We start from the raw sequence: 21,790 nt of genomic DNA, 5'->3' as shown, positions 1-21,790 counted from the left end.
TGTCCATGTGTCAGAATCACCTGGGGCTCTTGTTCGAAATACAGGTTCAGGCCCTACCCTCTGGAGGTTCTGATGATTCCGAACCAGAATTTTTAACAGGCCCTTGAGGGTGATTGTGCTGCAGCTGTCAGTGGCATGGGAACCACATCTCAGTCGCCTCCCATGTGAAGGTGCAAAATTATCCCTACCTGGTCTCCTCGGGTTCAGAGAGCATGAAATGAATTGTATTTGAAATTGTTTCATGAACTAAAAAGTACTATAAAATGTTAGGTGGTATTATAAGTCAAGTCTGTGCCAGGTATTGTGCTAATTTAGTTGCACAACAGTCCTAAAATGTGAGAGCTGTTATCCCTGTTTAGAAGTAAACTGGGACATAACTATAAGGTAGAAATCTAGCTTCTTAATCTTGCATAATTGAACAGGGATTCAGAAAAAGTTATCTGCCCAGCGTAACTACCAGTAGCAGAACAAACCAAATAATTTACACACTTTTGTTTTTACATGTGTTTTTAAGATTCCATGTGTCAACCTGACGACTTCAGTTAAATATACTCAGTGTTACTAGCTATGTGGGCAACTGCTTTGCACCTTGGCTGGGCCAGGCTGAATTAGACAGTCTGCCCATAAGAAAGTTACAACCTAGTAGAGAAGACTTAAAAACAAATTACAGTGTTCATAACACGTTCTTTTTAAAGAATGAATCCAACAAACATAACCAGTCAGGTTCTGAATATGATGCACCAGTTCAGAGGAAGGGAGAGGTCATGTGAGGTGAAGAGCACAGCTTGAGACCGGAGGAGTGACTTCCCTTTTTCTTTAACCCCAGAGGGACCAGCCTGTTAGGTCCTAGTGCAGTCGCTGGACTTTGTGAGCAAGTAAGATGATAGAGAAGCTTTTGAAGGTTAAGGATACATCCCTTCCCTGAAGTAAAGGGAAGCACATCTAAATTTGATAATACAAATCATGTGCTAGGTGCTTTTTGTCACCTTCATCAATTCCAACAGCTCTGTGACTTGAGAGAGGCAGTATCCTGTAGTAGAAAGAGCATGGGATTTTTAAATGTAAAAGCAGTTGGTAATGTGGGAGCCCAATCTGGTTTGTACATAGATGTTCACGTAAGTGGCTTTTCCTGGTGAAACAGCTCTGCAGGACATACCAGACCCTTCCTCCCTTTCAGCACCTTAGGTTTGCCTTGGTTTTGACAAGGGTAGGATTGCTGTTAACCCACTATGATATATATTATGGATAGAGTCCTGCAGGTTCATTGTCAAGCTGCAGGGTACAGGAAGGGGGAGAGTGGTATGGAAAACATGCAGTGTTTGTTAGTCCAGAATCTTTACAGGAAATATAAAGGTTGATTTATTTGACAAATAATGTACCAAATGTTAGGGATAAAGTAGTGAAAAGTAGACAAGCACACTTTGTGTCCTCAATGTTATTGACGTTGAGGTTTGGCATTTTAACGTTGGTTGTTTGCGGTAGAATATGTGAGAACTTTCTTGAACTGTTCGCTATTGGATAGCTCAGTGTTAGGTTTCACTGAGCATGAGAATGAATGAGGATTTTAAGGGATATGTCTTACAATGGTTCTGTCTTTTTAAAGCTTGAAGGAACTCAGAAAGCAGTAAGACTGCAAATCATTCCCAGTGAGATGTTGACATAAATTAAGCACAATTTCCTGCATCATCCAAGAATACAGATACAGATTGGAGCGTTTTTTATCAGTGACATTTGTAGAATTTACATATTTTAAGAAGATTTGAAAATGGCTTTTTTATCTCCTTGTATTAGTTTCCTGTGGTTGCTGTGACAAATCTCCACAAATGTAGTGGTTAAAACAACATAAATTGATTCTCTCTCAGTTTTGGAGGCTAAGCCTGAAATCAGTGCCACTGAGCCTAAATCTGAAGCGTCTGCAGGGCCTGGGACAGGCTTCGTCAGGATCTCTAGGAGACAGCCTGCTCTTGCCTCTTCTAGTTTCCGTGGCTGCTGTGGCTGCCGACAGCCCTTGATTTGTGGCCTTGTCACTGTTGAAACTCTCTCTCTCCCTATGGTGTATTGCCTGTCTTCTATCTGAGTCAAATCTCCCTTTACCTCTCTCTTGTAAGGATACTTGTGATGGCATGTAGGGCCCACCTGGATGATATCCCCATCTCAAGGTCCTTAATCATAATCGCATCTGCAAAGTGGGATGTGATGATGGAAACCTTTTTCCAAATACGATAGCATCTATAGATCCCAGAGATAGTATGTGGATATATATATATATATTTTTTGGGGGGGTTTCAACTTACACGTCTGTAAATTATTTGGAAGAGTAGGAAGGTTGCTTCTGAAATAGTAACTTTTAGATATAAGTGTATTTTCAATGATAGTAAGAATTCATAATATATTTTGTAACTTCATTGTTAGTTTGATGATCCAAATTTTGGATCCAAGTTGGGAAACACCTCCCCAAATTTTAGTACTATTTATGACAATGGTTTTTGAGGTACTTGTCTTTAAATAATGGAGGTTTTTGTTTTTTTAGGGCTGACTCAAGCTGGCAGTGGTAATTTTTTACCAAGCATTCATTAAAAATGAGTAAATTTAGGAAAATGGTACACATTATTGAAACTTATTTTAGCAATCTAGGAATTTTAATGACTGTGAGAAGGTGTGCAGATTGTAGGAGAGTAGTGAAAAATATTCTGTGATTACTTTTTCTCAAGTTACTTGGCTGTATCAAACTTGAAAATGTGTTATAAGCTAGACTGTCTTTTTTGTGCTATATTTTATTTTAGCTAGTTAGTTTTGGATTGATCTAATATAGTTTATTTTTAATAAGATGAGCACACGTTAAACAGTGTTGTTAATAAAAAGAAAAGATGTTCGCACTTAGAATGGAAGGTGCCAACGGAGGGTTTTTGCAGTCATGAGCCAGTCATGAACATAAATGTGTGCTTGTGTATTAATTTTAATACCTGGTTCTTTTTTGAACCAGCCTATTTTTTGGTCACCCTTTAAAAAATAGACTTCATTTATTTTTCTAAACATCTCAGGATACATGTTTTTCTAAAATTTATTTTATTGGAATTGGGGGATGGGAACAGTGCTGGGGAATTGGAAGGGGAACAGACAAGTTGCTGTCCTTTTGTTCTTCAATCTAGTTGTGGAGGACGTTGCTTCACTGGCCCAAGTTGGCACCATCATTGCGCTCTTCCCGGGCGAGGCACATCAGTCGCCAGCTTCTGGACGGCCGCTCACTGCGGCTGCTGGCCGCTCACGCTGGCTGCTGGCTACACACGGTAGCCCATGGCAACCCACTGCCACAGGGGCTGCAGCCTACGCCGTCGCCAGTGACTCATGGCAGCCCAGCTCCAGGTTGAGCTGTTGTTCAGCATCTTAGCTGTAGAGGGCCGTGTCACTGGCCCTCATATGTGGGATCCGAACCGGGGCCCTCTGGTGTCCCAAGCCAACTCTTAACCAATGCGCCACTTGGCCAACCCCTAGGATACATGTTTTGAAGTTTTTTTCAGAGAGTCCTTTTATTTTAACTTCCTTGGGTATGAAATTCGTTGTTTTTCTGCTGAATTTCTTTTGTGATGGAGGGTTTCTTTGTGTGTTTATAATTATGGTATATGAGCTCTTCTCTACAGGAACTTCTAAAGGTATTCTGTATTTTGAGGGAAGTACATACCTATTTTCCAAAATTTAGAGTCAGTGACACTTGCCACTTCCCATTCCCCATTTCCCAAATTAATAACCATGAACAGTCAATCTGTTTACCTTACTCCCACTTTGTGCAACTGTTGCCATGGTTTTTCTCCTACATATGCTATATTTTACATTATAAACTCTATCTTACAATATTATGATTTTTGCTTTAAGCATGTTTTAAACTCCAACACAATTAATTTTGTTTTAAACAATATTTAAATTAAACTATGAGAAAGAAAGATACTCATTTATGAAAATGTATCTACTTATTTCCCATTTCTGGCTTTCTTCATTCCTTTATATAGATTTGCGTTTCCATCCACTATTATTTCCCCTTAGTCTGAAGTACATTTTTTAGCATTTTTTGTAGTGCAGGTCTGCTGGCAAAGGATCCTCTCAGACTTTTTTTTTTTTTTTAATCTTGAAAATGCCTTCATCTTACCTTTGTGTGTGAAGGTTATTTTCACTGGATATGAAATTCCAGATTGATAGTTTTCGTCATTCGGCACGTTAATGGTGGGCTCCCACTGTTTTCTAGCTCCCATTGTTTCTGATGCGATGTCAGTGGTGATTACTGTTTTGTTTTCAGTATGTATACAGTTGGCCTTCCACATCTGCGGATTTCACACCCACAGATTCAACCAGTACAGATAGAAAACTGTAGTTTTGATCTGAGGTTGGGAATCCATGGATGCAGAGGGCCAACTGTATGCATTGTTCTCACCATTTTATATAATGGACTTGAGCATCTGTGGATTTTGGTGTGTGTGTGTGTGGTGGGGTCTGGAACCAATGCCCTGCTGATACTGAGGGACTAGAGTGTTGCTTTTTTTCTCTGGCTGCTTTCAAATTTTTCTTTTTATTTTTGGTTTTAAGCTGTTTGCCTAAGATGGGTGTAGTTATAATTTCATGATTTCTGTATATTTTTCTGCCCATTTCTCACTTTCTCCTGGTTTCATTTACATGCATGTTAGAACATTTGATACTGTTCTGGTAGTCGTTGAGGGGTCTCTTCATTTTTTATTCAGTCTTTTTTCTTTCTCTTCTTTAGTTGGATAATTTATATTGATCTGTTTTTAAGTTTACTGAGTTGTTTTCCTGACATCTTCAATATACTGTTATATCGATCCAGTAGAATTTTCATTTAGTTATTATGTTTTTCACTTTCAGAATTTCCTTTTTGTTCTTTTTTTGGGTAGTTTTTATTTTTCTGCTGAGACATTCTGTTCACACATTAAAGAACATATTCTCCTTAAAGTTTTTGAACATATCTTCTAATTCTTTGTATAAAATAGCTGCTTTAAAGTCTTTGTTGACTAAATCAAACATCTGATCCATCCTGGGGTTGGTGTTCTATTGACTCCTTTTTTCCTCTTTCACTGTGGTTCACATTTTTCTGTTTCATCGCTTATTTACTAGTTTTTTATTTGAATACCATGTTTTCTTCTTTTTAAGATTGTTGGGCCGGCCGAGTGGCTCATTGGTTGAGAGTTGGCTTGGGAGTGCGAGCTCTGGGCAGCAGGGCTGTGGGTTCAGAGCCCACATGGGCCAGTGACGCCGCGCCCTCTACAGTAGGATGGCGAACGGCAGCTCCACCTGGAGCTGGGCTGCTGTGGGTCGCCGGTGACGGCGTGGGCTGCAGTGGGCTGCCGTGAGCTACTGTGAGTGGCCGGCATCCAATGGGCAGTGACTGATCAGCCTCAGCCGCGAAGAGCGCAGTGATCATACCAACATGGGCCAGTGGAGCGGAGTCCTCCACAGCTGGACTGGGGGGCAGGAGAACAGCGACTTGTCTGTTCCCCTTCCCCGATTCCCCAGCGCTGTTCCCTACCCCAATTCCCCAATAAAATCCTTAAAAAAAAAGATTATTAACGTTTGTTGTAGAAGGCTGGTCACCTTGTGTTTATATAGGTTTGGTTTTATACTTTACTACACAAGATCTATGGAAAGCTCCAGGTGACTTCTAGCCCCTCTAAGATGGTGTGAGACATGACTTCTCCACTGGGACTTTCTGTGGGTCTTGTCTGGGTTTGGTTTTACACATCACTGTTGGTCTGGAGTAGGCTGTCCTCTAGGGTGTGATACTTAGTCTTGAAAAGGGGGAAAGGAATGTTAAGATGTATGTTAGTCAGGGTTCTACCGAGAAACAGACCCAATAGGAGATATGTGATATATTATAAGGAACTGGCTCACACGCTTATGGAGGCTGAGAAGTTCAAGATCTGCACTTGGGAGAGTTGATGGTGTAGTTCCAGTTGGAGTCCAAAGGCCTGGGAACCACCAGAGCCAATGGTCTAAATTCTAGTCTGAAAAACAGCACACTCAAGATTCAAGAAGAGCCGATGTTTTGGTTTGAGTTCAAAGGCAGGAAAAAAATCTATGTCCCAGCTGAGCACAGCCAGGCAGGACTAGTTCTCTTTTACTTGTGGGAATAATAAAAAGTTTTTATTCTATTCAGCTCCTCAACTGGAGTCCTGGCCAACGCAGATGCTGGTGGTCCCAGGCTTTGCAGGAACGTGCAGTGACTGGAGGCTGCCATGCAGGAAGCTGCAGTCCTATTGGATGCCTTGGTTCTTGCATTCATTGCCCTCCAACTGTTCTCCTGTAACATTCTACTTACTCTTGGTTTGTAGTCCTGTCTTCTTGAACTATAGGGAGCAAGTCAGTTGATCCCATTTGTGAGACATACTATTCGGAGCCATCCATTCACTGTTGCTTTAGTCTTTCATTGTCTCCTTGGCACTCCATATCCTCACCCATCTATTACTTTCTCAGGAGTTTCCAATTTTCCCACCATCTCTCTTTATGTGGACTGAGAAATTCAAAGAATTAGGAGCTTAAGAAGCCTTACAGAAATAAAGACTGCAAATTCAGGCCTTACCTGTCCAATTCTTGGAAAGATTATTTCTGATATTCCTCTTTCTTCTAATTTAAATTTGTTCCCCTTGTTATATTCTCTTTTAGCAATCTGTACTTTTCCTTCATAACCATCAGCACGGTTGCCATCATAGTGTGATTTTTGTCTGTTTTCCCTGTTGGACTGTGAATTCCCTGAGGGCAGGCACAGTCACAGTAAATCTTACTGTTCTGTTGCTAGTACTGAACACATAGTTGTTGAAGAAATGAATGATGACTTTGAATCTATTCATGTCATGACATTATCTGATTTTTAGGAGATTATTTGTGTATGTGCAGTTATTTAATATTATTTTTCAGTTTCCATAGGCATAAGTGATGGTACTTGTGAAGCGTATACAGAAATGTGTAGTTGTCCCTCTTTCAACTTGCTCTCCACTCCTGCACCACCACCTTCTCAGCCCCATCATCCTAACCAGAGATACTGCTATTAAAGGTTTGCAGCTATCTTTCTGGACGTTTTTCTGTGTATTTTCAGTTATAAATAAGTACACTTATTTTACATGTTCTGGTTATGCACATAAATATTTGCACATGCTTCTGTGTAGCAGTGGAGTTTGAATGCTCAATTAAAATAGCAATTCAGTATATTGCTTTTTCATTGGTTTGATAATCAGACCTTTTCTTTGCTTATTTTACTTTCAGATTACTCATATGTAAGGCACATAACTTCTAGACCTCAGTTTCCAGTCTGCTAAAGGATTGATTTGAATGAAATGAAATCTAAGATCTCTTAGCTCTAAATATGATAATAATTTCAATGTTACTGTATAATTAATCTGTTAGATATAGAAAATATACGGTGTATAATATGAAAAATAGGAAGTTAAAAATCAAATATGACTTTGGGTAGCAAAAGGAAATTTTGGGGTAAGTTGTTAAAATGTTCAATTTTCTTACCTTCAAGAGTGACTAGAGAATGTAATCTGTTGAAATTCGTAGTGGGCTCTGTCTCTCTTGTGGACTTTGGCACTTGGAAGTTTGCTCTTTATTGATTCCACAAAGCTAGCTGATGACACCCTAAAGGGAATTTCACCCCAGCTCCCTGAATTTTCACATCACACTGTACATTTATTAACACAATGAATGCCCTGGAAAATTTTTTATAGAAACCAAAGCTTACATAGGCAAATCTTTGTTAGTGATTCAAAAACAAGGTTTTATGGAAAATAGTTTCCCAATCTATTTTAATGCCTTTCTCTTCTCCCCAAAGAGAAACAAAAGAATAAATATGTAAATTTTGTTCAGTCATGGTATGTTTGTAAGCTCTCTTGTCATAAAATGTTAATGAATCCTTAGATTTCTTGTAATTAGCTTGTTTTGTCAAGTTGCTCACTTATTTTATAGTTTAAATAATTGTATTTCTAATACTTTTTAAAAACAGTTTATTTCTTAAAAACTTTTAATTATGGAAAACTTCAAACATATACAGAAATAGAATACTATAATGAGCCCCTGCTTTGGCAGTGATCAATATTTTGCCCACCTGTTTTTTCTTTTAAAAACATTTTTAATAAAAGTAATACCACATTTAAAAATATTGTTTTTAGAAAACAGGCTTGGTATTTAATGGGAAAAAAACCCCAGCCCAAACTATGCTCATTTTATCTGATTATGGCTATTTATATAGAGTTGATAATTATTTAAAATATTTTTAGCTCATATAACAATTGCTCTCTGTAGCAAAAATACTAGATTTTGTGCCTTTTGCGTTGAAATGAGTTATAGAGCTAACCCACAGAAAACTCATTTGTTCCATCATTAGAGTGCAGGTGTGACTTAACTATGCTTAATATTAATATCTCATCTTAAATATTTAAAAAATTCAACTCATTTGTTTGAACAAAGCAACCCAAAGCAGATGTTTTAGGAGATGAGTTAGTTTGATGCTTATGGGTTTCTTTCTCCCCTCTGCCGAGAGCTGGCTACAATTGAGGAGACTGGCCTTTTTTGGAGGGCGAGATGAACCAGGCTTTCCCACTTGCTGGGGCAAGGTGCCGACATGCACACAGTCAGTTACTCACCTACAGTTCGTGGAAAAGTGGGGTTAGGGCCGCAATCATGATATATACATTGGGTGATCAAGAAAGTCATGATGCATTTTCGCATTGAAAAACAGAAAAATACGTCATGACTTTCCCGACGACCCAATAAATGCTGCTACGGCAAGGTTGAGCTCTGAGCAACAGGGCCGCTGGTTTGATTCCCACATGGGCCAGTGACACTGCGTCTGAACTGAGCTGCCGCTGAGTTGCCAACAGGTGGCAGGATGGCTCAGCTGGTGTAACAACAAGACTGCCTGTTCGATGGTGGGCTATGCCCGCCCGCAAGTAAGACTGAACTCAGCACCTTGAGCTGAGTTGCCACCCGGATGGCTCAGTGGACAGAGCGTGCGCTCTTAACAACAAGGCTGCTGGTTCGACCCCCACATGGGATGATGGCTATGCCCGCCCGCAGTTAGATATGATAAGTGTTTCTAGGTCACAGAGTGTTTAAATCCAGGTTAAAAGTCATGTGCTTCAGGAAGATGTGTGGCAACCATATTGGAGATGGATTCGGACAAGGGATGAGCTACTTTTAAGGAGTGTAGTTTCCTAACCTGGTACTGTTGCAGAATCTTCGGAAAGTTCTTGTTTAAAAAAGAAATAAAAAACCAAAACCCTAACAGACCCGTGGATCCCTCTGCATGCGTTCCCAATCAGGATCTTTCCGAGTGGAGTCTGAAGTCTAGGTCTAGGAACCTCTGCTAGTGATTCTGACAGACACCATCAGGCCTAAGAGATGCTAGGTTCCAGGAGGCATCTGGAATACCGAGTGGGAAAGAAGGACCTGGATCAAGGTGATTGCAGTGGGCTGGAGAAGAGTGGAAAGGCAGAAGGCATTTTGCAGATGAATAGGATTTAGTGAGACCACTTAGAGTAGATTAAGTGAGCAGTTTCTAGAACCCCCTGGAAGAATGGTGGTGCTGGGAGTAGAGAGGGAAAGGTGAGTGGTGTGAGGAAGGGGTGAGGATGCACTTTTTTAAGGCAGCGTGAATTGTGGTAGGATTGTGACACTGTGAATAACATCCAGCAGCTTGTTGAGGCAGAGGGAAGGGTCCAAATAATTAGCTCGCAGTAAACCTTTGAAGTATTTCTCTTGGAGGGAAAGATGTATAGAGAAATGAGTGGAAGGGCCGGGAACTGGAGGTAACACCTTAGGTTGGGGCTAAAAGTAAGAGACATGGAATATTTGGAGGATAACTGGTACACTGCAATGTAAGACCACTCATTTTAAGAATTTTTGAGGAGGTAGCATTTTTCTGTAAGTTCCACAAAAGTGTAGCAGACAAAACAAGTAAAACTAAACTCATTTTACTACTCTTAGAAGTAATAGGCTTGATGGAGGAAAATGTAAACTGTTAATAAATAGTGTGTGTTTTTCATTAATTCTGGGCCTTGTTATTCTGTATTTTTGAAATGCAAGGATAATTAAAAGCAGTGGTTTATAAAATTGCATATAATTATGTATAAAAGTACATATTATCAGCTAAGTATATGTATGCATGAATTTATGTAAATTACATATAATGTACGTTTTATAAATAAAATTATATGTGTATATGTATTATACTTTAGACCATCCTGTTTAGAAAAATCAGTGCTATCAGAAGGGGGAGAGCAGAGTGGTTTTTCAATGCATTTCTTCGACACTAGTTACAAGAGTTTGCAGGCTATTGGTTGAACATATTCTTCCTAAGTGTCTTCTGTCTGACAGATAGAGCTTTGTTGATGGAAGGCACACACGAGGGAGATCACCCCCGATGTTCAGACTCGGAAGGGAAATGTAATCAGGGACGACACCGAGCATTGGAGCACGACCTTATTTGATTCTGAGCGCATGCAGAGGTCATTGGGCTGCTCCTTTTTAATTCCTCTTATGAATTGGGATTGATTTGAAGAATAGAAAGTTTGAGGTCATTATGTGTAGGTGATATAGTATCTTAAAGAAGCACAACAACAGAAGAGATTAAAAAATCTTGGTGTTTTGTTCATATTACTTTGCCCTGGATTCCAATTAGCATGTGAGGAAAAGCAGACTCCAAGGTTCAAAATTTATGGTAGTGAAAAATTAGAAACAACCCAAACACCCCCCAATAGGTATTTGCTTAAAGGAAACTTAATCTGCAATGGAGTATTATACAACTGTGTTTTAAATGGTGCAAGTGTAAATTGTTGATGTAAAGATGTAAAATTATAAAAATAAGTGCAGAGATTTATTATTTTAGGATGGTGGAATGTTGTGTGACTTTCAGTTCTTCATTTCCAGTTTTTTTTTTAAAGTAATGAACATGTACTTTTTTTTTTTTGAAGATTTTTATTGGGAATTGGGGGATGGGAACAGCGCTGGGGAATTGGGGGAAGGGGAACAGACAAGTTGCTGTCGTTTTTTTCTTCGGTCTAGTTGTGGAGGACATTGCCTCACTGGCCCAAGTTGGCACCATCATTGTGCTCTTCCTGGGCGAGGCAGATCAGTCGCCAGCTTCTGGCCGGCCGGCCACTGCTGCTGCTGGCCGCTCACGCTGGCTGCTCGCTACACATGGTAGCCCATGGCAACCCACTGCAGCAGGGGCTGCAGCCTCCGCCGGCGCCGCGGACTCATGGCAGCCCAACTCCAGGTAGAGCTGTTGTTCAGCATCTTAGCTGTGGAGGGCAGTGTCACTGGTCCTCATATGTGGGATCCAAACCGGGGCCCTCTGGCATCCCAAGCCAGCTCTTAACCACCGCACCACTCGGCCGGCCCTGAACATGTAATATTTTATAATCAGAAAATAGTCTTGTTTATTTTAGATAAATGATGGGAGAAAAACTGGAGGTTTTAAATTTTAAATGGAGAGAAGACTATCATTGTTTAGTTCTAGCTTCTGAACAACAAAATTGCATAGCTGGGTTGGAATGGTGACAGGTTTTGTTTTTAAGGCATACAGTTCTGATGAGAATGGGCTGGAATGGGTAGACTCGAGCAGGGAGTGCACGCAGAACAAGGAGGGCTCTAAGGTAGGAGTGGCCGAAACAGGTAACGAGGCCATTTTGAAAGACTTTTCTGAGGTGAAATCCAACACAAGAATTTGTGGATGTGGGGTGAGCAATGGGAAAGAGGTCCTAGTCCTAGATGATTAAGGTTTTAGTTTGGGAGATTGGGGTGATGGTGACGTCCATTAACAAGGACTGAGAATACAAGAAGTGGATTATTTCCTGTCCCGCCTGGTCTTCTCTCCCTTTTTTGAGCAGGGTAGACAGATGAGGAGATGGTAAAGTCAGTTTAACGTGGGCCCTGAGAGTAGCGGCTTTGAAGTCAGTTTGGTTGGCTTTGAATCGTATCTCTTCATGTATGACTTCGCTTTACTTCTCTGGGCATTAGTTTCCTCACCTGTAAAATGGGGATACTAGTGCTACTTACCTCCCATAATTATTTATGGGGATTAAGTGAATTAAAGGAAATATGTGTCCATTAAAGATAAGACATCTCATATGCAGAAATAGCTGGGAAACAGTGATACCGGAGACATTCAAGCTCAGTTTTCAGTGGGCTTCGAAATGTGGACCTGACCTCTATGGAGAGAGGTGGGCTAGAGGCCAGCTCGCTTTTAAAAGTCTGCTTATTTCCACATCTAACTCAAAAAGTACCTGATGTTGACTTGAAACCAGCTGTCTTAGAAATGAGCCTACGGAAACTTAGGGCTGCTTCTGACAGGGGTGTTTCCTGCTATCCACATAGCAGTCCCTGCTGTTGTGGGAGTCGGATTCCTGAGAAGTTCTGTGGTCCGAGAATTCATGTTTGAGGCACTCAGAATTCAAGAGAATACATGTAAATAAGTTGATGGACTTGAAGGTTGATAAAACTTGTGCAAATCCTATGTGTTCACGTTCAGAGGAAGACAAAGCATAGGAAGCCACATGGAGTATCAGTGTTAGTTTATGTATTTTGAGTTAGTGACAGGGTTCTGTATTTTATGCTTATTAGCCATAACTCACCCCTGGAGCATTTTAGTCTCTCTCCTCCGGTTTTTGGAAAGATACTTGTCATTGCATTATTGTTACAGAGAACAGGCATATGAGGTACCGTATTTGCCGGCGTATAAGACGATTGGCCCTGAAAAATATGCCTCCAAGTGGGGGGTCGTCTTATATGCCAGGTACACTTCAGATAGACTGCCCATAGTGCTTGCCCCGTGCCATAGTGGCCTCCCGATGCCCGCCCACTTCATTCCACATACCGTTCAGGCATCAGCAGCGCTGCTGGGTGTATGCTCGGCTGTTATGCGATTTTGCTGTTATGCGATTTTACCACACTCGCAAAATCGCACACAGCCGACCATATAACAAACTCTGTATTTTGAGTGGAAATGTTAGGGGGTCGTCTTATACGCCGAGTCGTCTTATACGCCGGCAAATACGGTATTTCCCTCCTGTTTTCCTGGAATTCTTGCTGTATCCAAATACACAGTGCCTAATTTTGTCTCATTTGAGCCCAGATATAGTCCCAGAGAGGCCAAATAACTTGATGCTTGAGGTGGCAAAAATATTGGGCAATATGTATCCCCCCCCCCCCCCCCCCCCCCCCGCTCTTAGTTCTTGAACCTTCTCGTCAGTGCATACTCAGGGAGGGTGGTGGGGTTTTCATATAATTTCATGAGACTCATATCCTTCCACCCCCTTAACACCTGTCTCAGCTACCCGCACTTCCAACAGGCCTTTGGAGTTAGTTGTATAATTCAAGACCCAGGTTTAGAATCCTTCATGTTTTTATGTTGCCCAAGGCCTTAGTGTAAAAATGACTTTACTACTATTGGTTTTTACCCTCCTTTCTCTTTGTCTCCTTTAAAAATTTTTTGTTAGGGAACTATATAACAATCTGTTGTATGCTGTAATCAAAATTTCTTTGCTAGGCTAACTTTTGGGGAGAGTTAATGTTTCCGTTACAATTAATGTACTACTTAGGAGCTTTATTTCATGTTGGGGATGGTTGCGGTAGAAAAGTGAGTTCAGGGTCCAAAATCAGACCCTTGCCTCGGAGCCATTTCAGTGATCTGAATGAGAGGCATTTTGGTGGGGCTGGAAAATAGGCACTTTGGTGGGGGACAGGAGCTCCCAGGCCATGACCCTAGGCCAAGCTGGCTAGTCCATCTGACCACGCTTTCCCCATTGATGAAATCGGGATACCGCTGCCCACTCGTAGGGCTGCTCAGAGATTAAATGTGCCAGGGTCTGTAGTCTCAGCTCAGTGGTTGGTGCATAGTAAGTGCTCCGCAAATGTTCTTTTCCCTATGGTTTTACTCATAATTTTGATTTGATATCACATTCTAAAGTCTTGTGGGTTTTTGCATTTTTAATTTTTTTGTGACTATTTCTGACGGGTTTTGGGGGAACTCATAAATATTCTGGATCTTTTAGGATTCCGCTTGAAACCCCCAGTTAATGAAAATACTTTTTCTTTCTGTGTCATTTGATTATTTTATTAGGAATTAGAGTTATAGATTTTTTTCCCTTGTGTATTAGGTATCAAAACCATGACATTTCTCTGTGTTCTTTTCCCTTTGACTCCTTTGGATATTATAATTCTATAAAATCTATTTCTAAAATTATTGTTTAGAAAAAGAAGATGTTTTCTTCTGTTGCTTTCTTAATCTGTTAGTGTAAATGAGCAGAAGTTTATAAGGAAAGCAAGTCTCAGTATGTAATTTTTAGATACTCACGTTGTAATTGTGATCCATGGAATCACATTCTAGATCTATCCACTAGATTTCCTTGATTTCATTTTTGTAGCTTATTCTTCTTTGGGGGTGGTGGACTAGCTTATTCTTAATTGGAATCTTCTGAACTATCTAAATTGTCCTTTTAAATCCCATTGTACGTTATATTATTTTTTCCTGTGGGAAAAAATTTTTAAATTGTGAAATATACATACAAGAATTGAAAGATAATGGAAAACAACCTGTGTACTTCCTCCCAGCTTGAGAAATTAAACAGTACCTACCACTGCTTCTGAAGCTTATAGTATACTGATTTTTTTCACCTGCTGCTCGTAATACTTCTACTTTTTGAAACCAAATATGATTTTTAGTTTTGTGTCATTACAAAACATTGTAACATTAGAGAAAACGTCATACCTGTCATTTAATTCACTAACTCCTGAGTTAATCTGGATTTCCCATATCATGTTAATGTAGTCATTTCAATCACAGTTTTGCCACTCTTGGTCTTTGTGGATTAATACTAATTTTATAAATCTCAGTATGCCAGTGCTTTTAAATTAGGTGTCTTGATGTTCTCTCATTACCCCTCCTCCTCTTCCCCTCTCTCTGTCTCCCCTTCTTCCCCTCTCCTTTTCTTTCTCTCTGAAGATGTGCTGTATGTTAATTTTATGCAGTGATTTTTAGGTTAACTAAGAGATGGTTTGTAAGTTTAGCCTCAAAACCACTTAAGCTCAGTTCCTAGATTGCTCATAGACCATTATATTGCCTTTGGCAAAATGTGAGCGGAAACAGTGTAAGAGATTCTCAGGATTGTGGGAAGTTCCTCTGGTAAGGGTAGTAAGTAGATGCTTTCATTAGCATCTAATGTTTGCTCCAGAATTTGTGAATGACTTCATTAGTGGGGAGAAAGATGAAAAATTCACTGTACGTTTTTCTTAGAAAGATTTAAAATATGACTATTCTTTTCATATAACTTGTCTGGATTTTTAGGCTTTAGAGAGAAAATTACATCTGTAGGAGGCAAAGTACTTTTGGTGTTTGCTGTTATCTACTTTTTGTCATAAAACTCAACCTGATATAAATAATTTTGGTGTGTGTGAAAAATGACCACCCCGAAGAATATGTGGAATAATCACTAGAATTGTTATTTAAAGCAATCCAAGGTCAAGACTTAAGGAGTTTATCATACTCAGTATATGATAGTTTAGTTGCTGCATATGTCAGCAGCAAATTTTGTAACTCGTAGAGATGCTTGACCCTTTGCTAAAGGCTGCTTTTCAAATGAGTATTGATTGATGGATGACTTTTCTGAAAGATGTCAGTTTCATGGTCAGACAGTCCATAGTCAGATACATTATCTTTTGTGCCACTGGGCCCACCTGTATTCCTTACCTTCAGATATCTCAGCAGTTATGAAATAAGCTGCTAATTTCTAACAACTTTTAATAAAATAAAATGAATACTAATGTCTTATTTGAGTCAGCTTTCTTCTTATAAAGTGCTTTTGTATCAGTAATATCTTTTCCTATTGTGACGTTCAGAGCCTAAAGGATTTGATAATATGTAGTTTATAGCTAGAAATTTAATTTATATTTTCTTTCCCCGTGGTCCATGATATGGGGGGGAAATGTTAGAAAACTATGAAGTAAAACTTTTTTTTTTTTTTTTTTAGCTGAGCCATCCTGCCACCTGTTGGCAGCTAAGCTTGGGCTGTGAATTGAACCAGCGAACCTGTTGCTCAGAGCTCGCACTCTTGAGCGAGCTCTTAACCAACTGAGCCACTTGGTCGGCCCTGAAGTAAAACTCTTTAATCTTGATGATTCCAATATTATTTTTGCAAGTAAAATATTTTGATGCAGTATTTTAATGTTCATCCATCCATCTAATCAGACACACCCTAAATTGGGTACCAGTTGGTCCCATGTTTAGGGTTTTACTTGATCCCATAGCAGCATCTGAACTGGAAAGGTGGTTTTACAGGCATGGAATCTGGAATATAGGTAATGATTTAGAGACAAGCAGTTTCTGATTTACAAATAATGTAGAGTAAAGCCGTGCCCCTGCGCTCCTCTTCTGGTTGCTGCTCTTTGGAGTACAGACTTACAGCTTTTAAAGAACCTGTGAGTTCAAAAGTAGGAGGAATAAATGAAAACCAAATATTGTGGGGCAATAAATATAGATTCAAATCTATATTATGACCCACGTCTCTAAATGTTTTTCTTCTAACTACCTCAGTAGTTTTTTTTTTACTTTATTTTGCAACACTATTATAATTCTACCAATTAGGAGTTCATCTGGGCTAACTAGCTCCTTGTTGAAAATTGCAAATGTTAAAGTGAATTATTTCAGCCCAGTTGATTTCTTCCTATCACATACCTGAAATGAACTACACTGAGGCAGTAGGAGCTTTGGATGATAATTTAGGAGCATACTTAGGGGAAAGGATTATTACTAAAGCAGGATGATTGGGATGCCATAATATAAAAGGTAGGGAATTACAGGTAATAGGAATTGAGAGAATGCTAACAGAGGAAACAAACTACTTTAGAATTTGTCCAGATAAAGAAAGGATGCTGAGTTGGTTACCTTTCTGTGTTTGTTCTGTAGGGCCCCCAGTGCCCATGGCCAGTAGTATCTTTGGGGATCAGTAGGTTTCTTCTGGCTAGCCTGGGAATTTAGCCAACATAAGCACCAGTGTTTCATTAGGAATACTTATTGAATTCTATAGTATAATTTAAAAATACATTTTTCGACTGAACTCATTTGTAAGTTAGGTTTTAGCCTGTGCTTGTCTTTGTCTCTTTGCTGTTATGTGCTCTCAGTTGATAGCAACGAGTTTTCTTTTGCTTTCCCATCGGTCCTTATGGAATTTGCTGGTCAATTATGAAATGATCATTGGAAGCAGTAAGTAGGAAGTACAGTAAAAGAATTATAATAAAGGAAGAGAAGCCATTCGGAGAGCAAACGAGGGCTTGTGGGCTTAGGGGAGCCGTTGTGAACGGTGTCAGAACTTCATGTACAAGTCACATTGGTCGATTGACATGTCATCTTTCCGATCAAGTAACTTTCATTACCTCCAATAGTAAGCCATGATGAAAAGTGAATTCACATTTATACTGATTTGGGAATTGATGGAGATTACAAAATATAGATGACCCCCTCCTCCCCATATAGAATAGTGAAATAGTGACTGTTTAATTTCATACCTAGAAATGCGTGAAATTTTCATTGGTAATAGGTAGATTTTAAAATGTTTTTCTCTCTGACAATTGAATACTTTATATTTTATATCTAATTGATTTTCATTAATGAAAATTGTTTTCAGGTAAGCTTAAATGTTAGTAATGAATTTGCGTTAGTTTTATCTCTGTGTTGGGGACTGTGGTTACATGAGATGCTCCTCAGTTAGGGGTGATTGTCTTGCTCTGTGTTTCTTATCATGATCTGTTTTTCTTCACACAGTGTTGTAGTTTTGCTGCTGGACTCCTCTCTCCCTCCCCCACCCCATCAGGATGATATGAGACTTGAAAGAAGACGATGCATACAGGTGACTCACGCTTTAAAATACAGTAAACTGGGGCTGTCTGAAGGAATGTGGGCGCGGCGTGGTATGTTTTGAATGGGGACGCTTTCTGATAACTTTAGTGGGGAGAATTATTTAGCTCAGTAAATGCCAAGATAGTTGGGATATTTATTAAACTTTGGGAATCAGTTTGATAATCAGTGACTTACAGTGGTATGAATACAAATACAGCTTATAATTGCTAGTACCTGACCTTTTCAAAAGTGGATGGTTGGCTAATACTTTGGTGAAAATTGAAGTATTTCTGTTAAAAATAAACAAAATGTTTACCTTTATGGTTGAAAGTTTCCCTCAGATCACTGTTAGAATAGAGCAAATCTTTTAAAAGGCATGGGGAGTAGGCGTTAGTAATGTATCAGAAATAAGACTGACAGACTAAGGATATCACACTTATATGTATGATTCCTGTAAAAAATAAACGGTCTGGGGTTTTGCTTTTTCTTTCCTTGTTCCCTCCCTTTCTCCATCCCTTCCTCCATTCTTAATCTTTTTTCTTTCTTCCCTCCCTCCTTCCCTTTCATCCTTTTGTCAGTCATTTGTATTTATGCAGGAAAAGCAGTATGAAGGCATTTTTTAAAGAATATTTTTGACTGCTTTATAATTAATTTAGGTGATCTTAATTCATATATGGAAAAATTGAGGCTAATTAATGTATGCTAACTTTTGAAAATATAGTGTAGATAATGGATAAAGTGTCACTGACTTTTAAACTTGTGTCTTCTTAAATGAGGCCGAATAGTGAGGCATTTTTAAAATTTAATTTTTTATTAGTTTCAGGTGATGTGGCCTTTTGTTGAACCAAGTGGCTTATATTTGGAGACTTTGTCAGAGACAGTCTTATTTGATTATATTTATAAGCCGTTTGAAAATGTGGTCTTTAACTGGAAAATAAGTAACTACATAAATCTTGGATAGATATTTAATTACATTATTGGTGTAGCTGTTAAAGTGTTTGTGATTGGTTTTTGGTTTTGGTGACCTTTGTTTTCTAAAAGGAAAAAAATGACTATGTTTTTGATTTTAGAGTGGGATTTAAAAAATATCTCCGGTGTACCATTTTGTATGAAGAAATGTGCTTGAATATATTTGCATATTATAGATGAAACGATATTTCACATTCATGAGGGAGGACACAGATTATGATTGGAATTCTCTTACAAGTAAAAGGTGATTGACGAATCATCTCCGTCACTAGCTCTCAGGTTGGTGACATATTGGAGGGACACCAGGTACACAGTCTGGCTGGGTGGCTGATAAAATCAGTGTGATAATACTGAGGCTGAACATCACCGTCATCGAGAGCTGGGAATATTTACAGAAGGAATGTTAGAATTTTATGAAGATTTTGTTGTCAGATTTTGTAAGTTTGGCCTCTTGGTGCAGGAACAGTTTCTCAGGCCTTTCAGTTGGGGGACCGCACCCTGGGCACTGGACTGCACCCCGGCTCTGCCAAATGGGTGCCCCTTGGAGCAGAGCTCAGCAGAGGAATGGAGTAGTGTGTTTGGGTATCTCGTAGATTTATTCATGAGTATTAATAATTTTGAAGATTATAAGCTGCTATTTTAATTCTAGTTTACCTTCATAAGACATGAGTTTCCATGAGTTTTCTCTCTTGAAAAGCTTATGGATGAAACGAAGTAAAGAGTCAATACAGTTTCTACTTCCCTTTTAACAGTTTGGAGTTAATTGTTTTTGAACATGAAATAACAGCTTCATAACCACCATTACTGAGTGTGGCAGGTTGCTCTTGTATTACCGTGTGCACCTTCATTCCACTGTAGCTGATGGAACGAACCACAAAAAGGCTCATAAGGAGTTTTTCCAGGGAGAGTTATTTCTAGGATTCTTATGTGCACTTGAAGGAGAATTTCTGTTTTCCCCAGGCGCTGACTTTATGTCAGTTAGATGTGCTGATGCCTCACTCTCCTGCCATTTCATCGACAAGGCACAAAGCTCAGGTTCAGGGGTGCTGGGAGGACGTTGAAGTAGGCACTGACTGGTTGCTCTTTCAAAAGCCACAGCTTAGTAACAGATTTTCACTGAACACCAAGCCAGAGCTAAACTTGGATGTATCTCTAGTACATGTGTATAGAGGTGTTCCTGTACTTGCTTAATTTGAGGGTCTTTTTGCGTATTTTAATATAAAATTACAATATAAAGGAGGTAAAATTGGATTTCTTAATTTTTTTTGGAAGAAAGATCATTTGTGACAAAACATTTATTTGGCTAGCATTTGCTTTCTACCAGGTGCTGTAATAGGTACTCTGCCCAGAGGGATCCCTGTGCCTTAGAAGCAAGGAACATTTCAGTGGGAGGAGGGGCAGATATATAAACAAATGATGCAATAGATGTTTATGATACATTTTTAAGACTTACCTAGTCGATTAAAGGCATCTTATTGGGTTGTCAGAAAAGTCATGATGACGCATGTTTGCAACAGATGGCGCTAGTTTATTTTTGAAAGTACTAGAGTCATTTGCATCGATGTTATTGCTATGTCATTTGACAGCTGACAGTTCTAGCTGCATTCTAAAAAAAAATTGAGCGATTTGGTTGAGTTTTGGAGATTTTACAACAAGTTGAAGGTGGAAGGCCAAACTGTGCATTTTTGCCATATTTTACTGTTTTACTTCTGTAAAGGGAAGAACGCATGTCAAGCTTGTGAAAAGTTGCATAAAATTTACGGTGACAATGCTCTACAAGAATGTAAGTGCCAACAATGGTTCATGAAATTCCATGCTGGTGATTTTGATCTCAGTGACGCTCCTCGGTCAGGGAGGCCCACCGAGGTTGATGACAACAAAATACAGGCATTGATCGAGTCAAACCCACGTTACATGACACGAGAGATTGCAGAAACATTGAACACTCATCATTCAAGCGTTCACGACCACCTGAAGAAGCTGGGATAGGTAAGCAAGCTCGATATTTGGGCTCCGCATGAACTCAAAGAAGTTCATTTGACTGCGCGTGTAAACATCTGCAATATGCTCATTAAATGTGAGGAAAACGATCCTTTTTTGAAGTGACTGATAACTGGTGATGAGAATTGGATTGTTGACAACAATGTGGTGCGCAAATGGTCTTGGTCCCAATGTGACGATTCGCCTCAAACGACATCGAAAGCAGGCATTCATCAGAGGAAGGTTGTACTCTCAGTGTGGTGGGATTTTAAAGGTATCGTGTTTTTTGAGCTCCTACCAAGGAATCAAAAAATCAATTTGAATGTGTACTGTTGGCAATTGGACAGTTTGAACGAATCCATCATCCAGAAACGTCCAGAGCTTGTTAATTGTAAATGAGTTGTATTTTATCACGACAACGCGAGACCACGCACAAGTTTGATCACCCGTCAAAAATTATTGGAGCTGGGATGGGATGTGTTGCCACACCCACCATACTCGCCTGACCTTGTGCCGTCAGACTTCCACTTGTTTCACTGTCTTCAAAACTCCTTGCATGGTATAGCTTTCAATTCAGATGAGGCTGTAAATCAGCACCTTGTTCAGTTTTTCACAAATAAAGACAGATCCTTCTATTAATGAAGAATTATGAAGCTCACCGAAAAATGGCAAAAGGTTATCGAACAAAACGGGCAATATATCATTGATCTTTGTTCTTCATATGAATAAATGACCTTTGAAAAACATAGACAAAATATGTCATGACTTTTCCGACAACCCAGTAGAGTAAAAAGAAAACACTTTGGGGGCTGGCTGAGTGGTGTGTTGGTTAAGAGCTGGCATAACCAACGCCAGAGGGCCCCGGTTGGATCCCACATATGAGGGCCAGTGACACCGCCCTCTACAGCTAAGATGCTGAACAACAGCTCAACCTGGAGCTGGGCTGCCGTGAGT

The 21,790-nt window shown here is 39.6% G+C and overlaps 1 protein-coding gene across 3 annotated transcripts in view; it reads left to right on the top strand.

Moving 5' to 3' along the window:
• Nucleotides 1-21,790, top strand: part of DYRK1A (dual specificity tyrosine phosphorylation regulated kinase 1A) — a 146,261-nt gene that overhangs the window by 31,202 nt on the left and 93,269 nt on the right. For all 3 annotated transcript variants that reach the window (XM_019655772.1, XM_019655769.1, XM_019655770.1), the window contains exon 2: nt 17,813-17,897. In XM_019655772.1, the coding sequence (XP_019511317.1) occupies nt 17,888-17,897 (10 nt within the window). In that variant the 5' untranslated portion in view covers nt 17,813-17,887. The remainder of the gene's footprint in view (nt 1-17,812; nt 17,898-21,790) is intronic.

Source organism: Hipposideros armiger, unplaced genomic scaffold (genome assembly GCF_001890085.2).
Source record: "Hipposideros armiger isolate ML-2016 unplaced genomic scaffold, ASM189008v1 scaffold_246, whole genome shotgun sequence".
Taxonomy (NCBI): domain Eukaryota; kingdom Metazoa; phylum Chordata; class Mammalia; order Chiroptera; family Hipposideridae; genus Hipposideros; species Hipposideros armiger.
The sequence above is the reverse complement of the archived record's forward strand: the minus strand, read 5'-3'. Positions and strand labels throughout refer to the sequence as shown.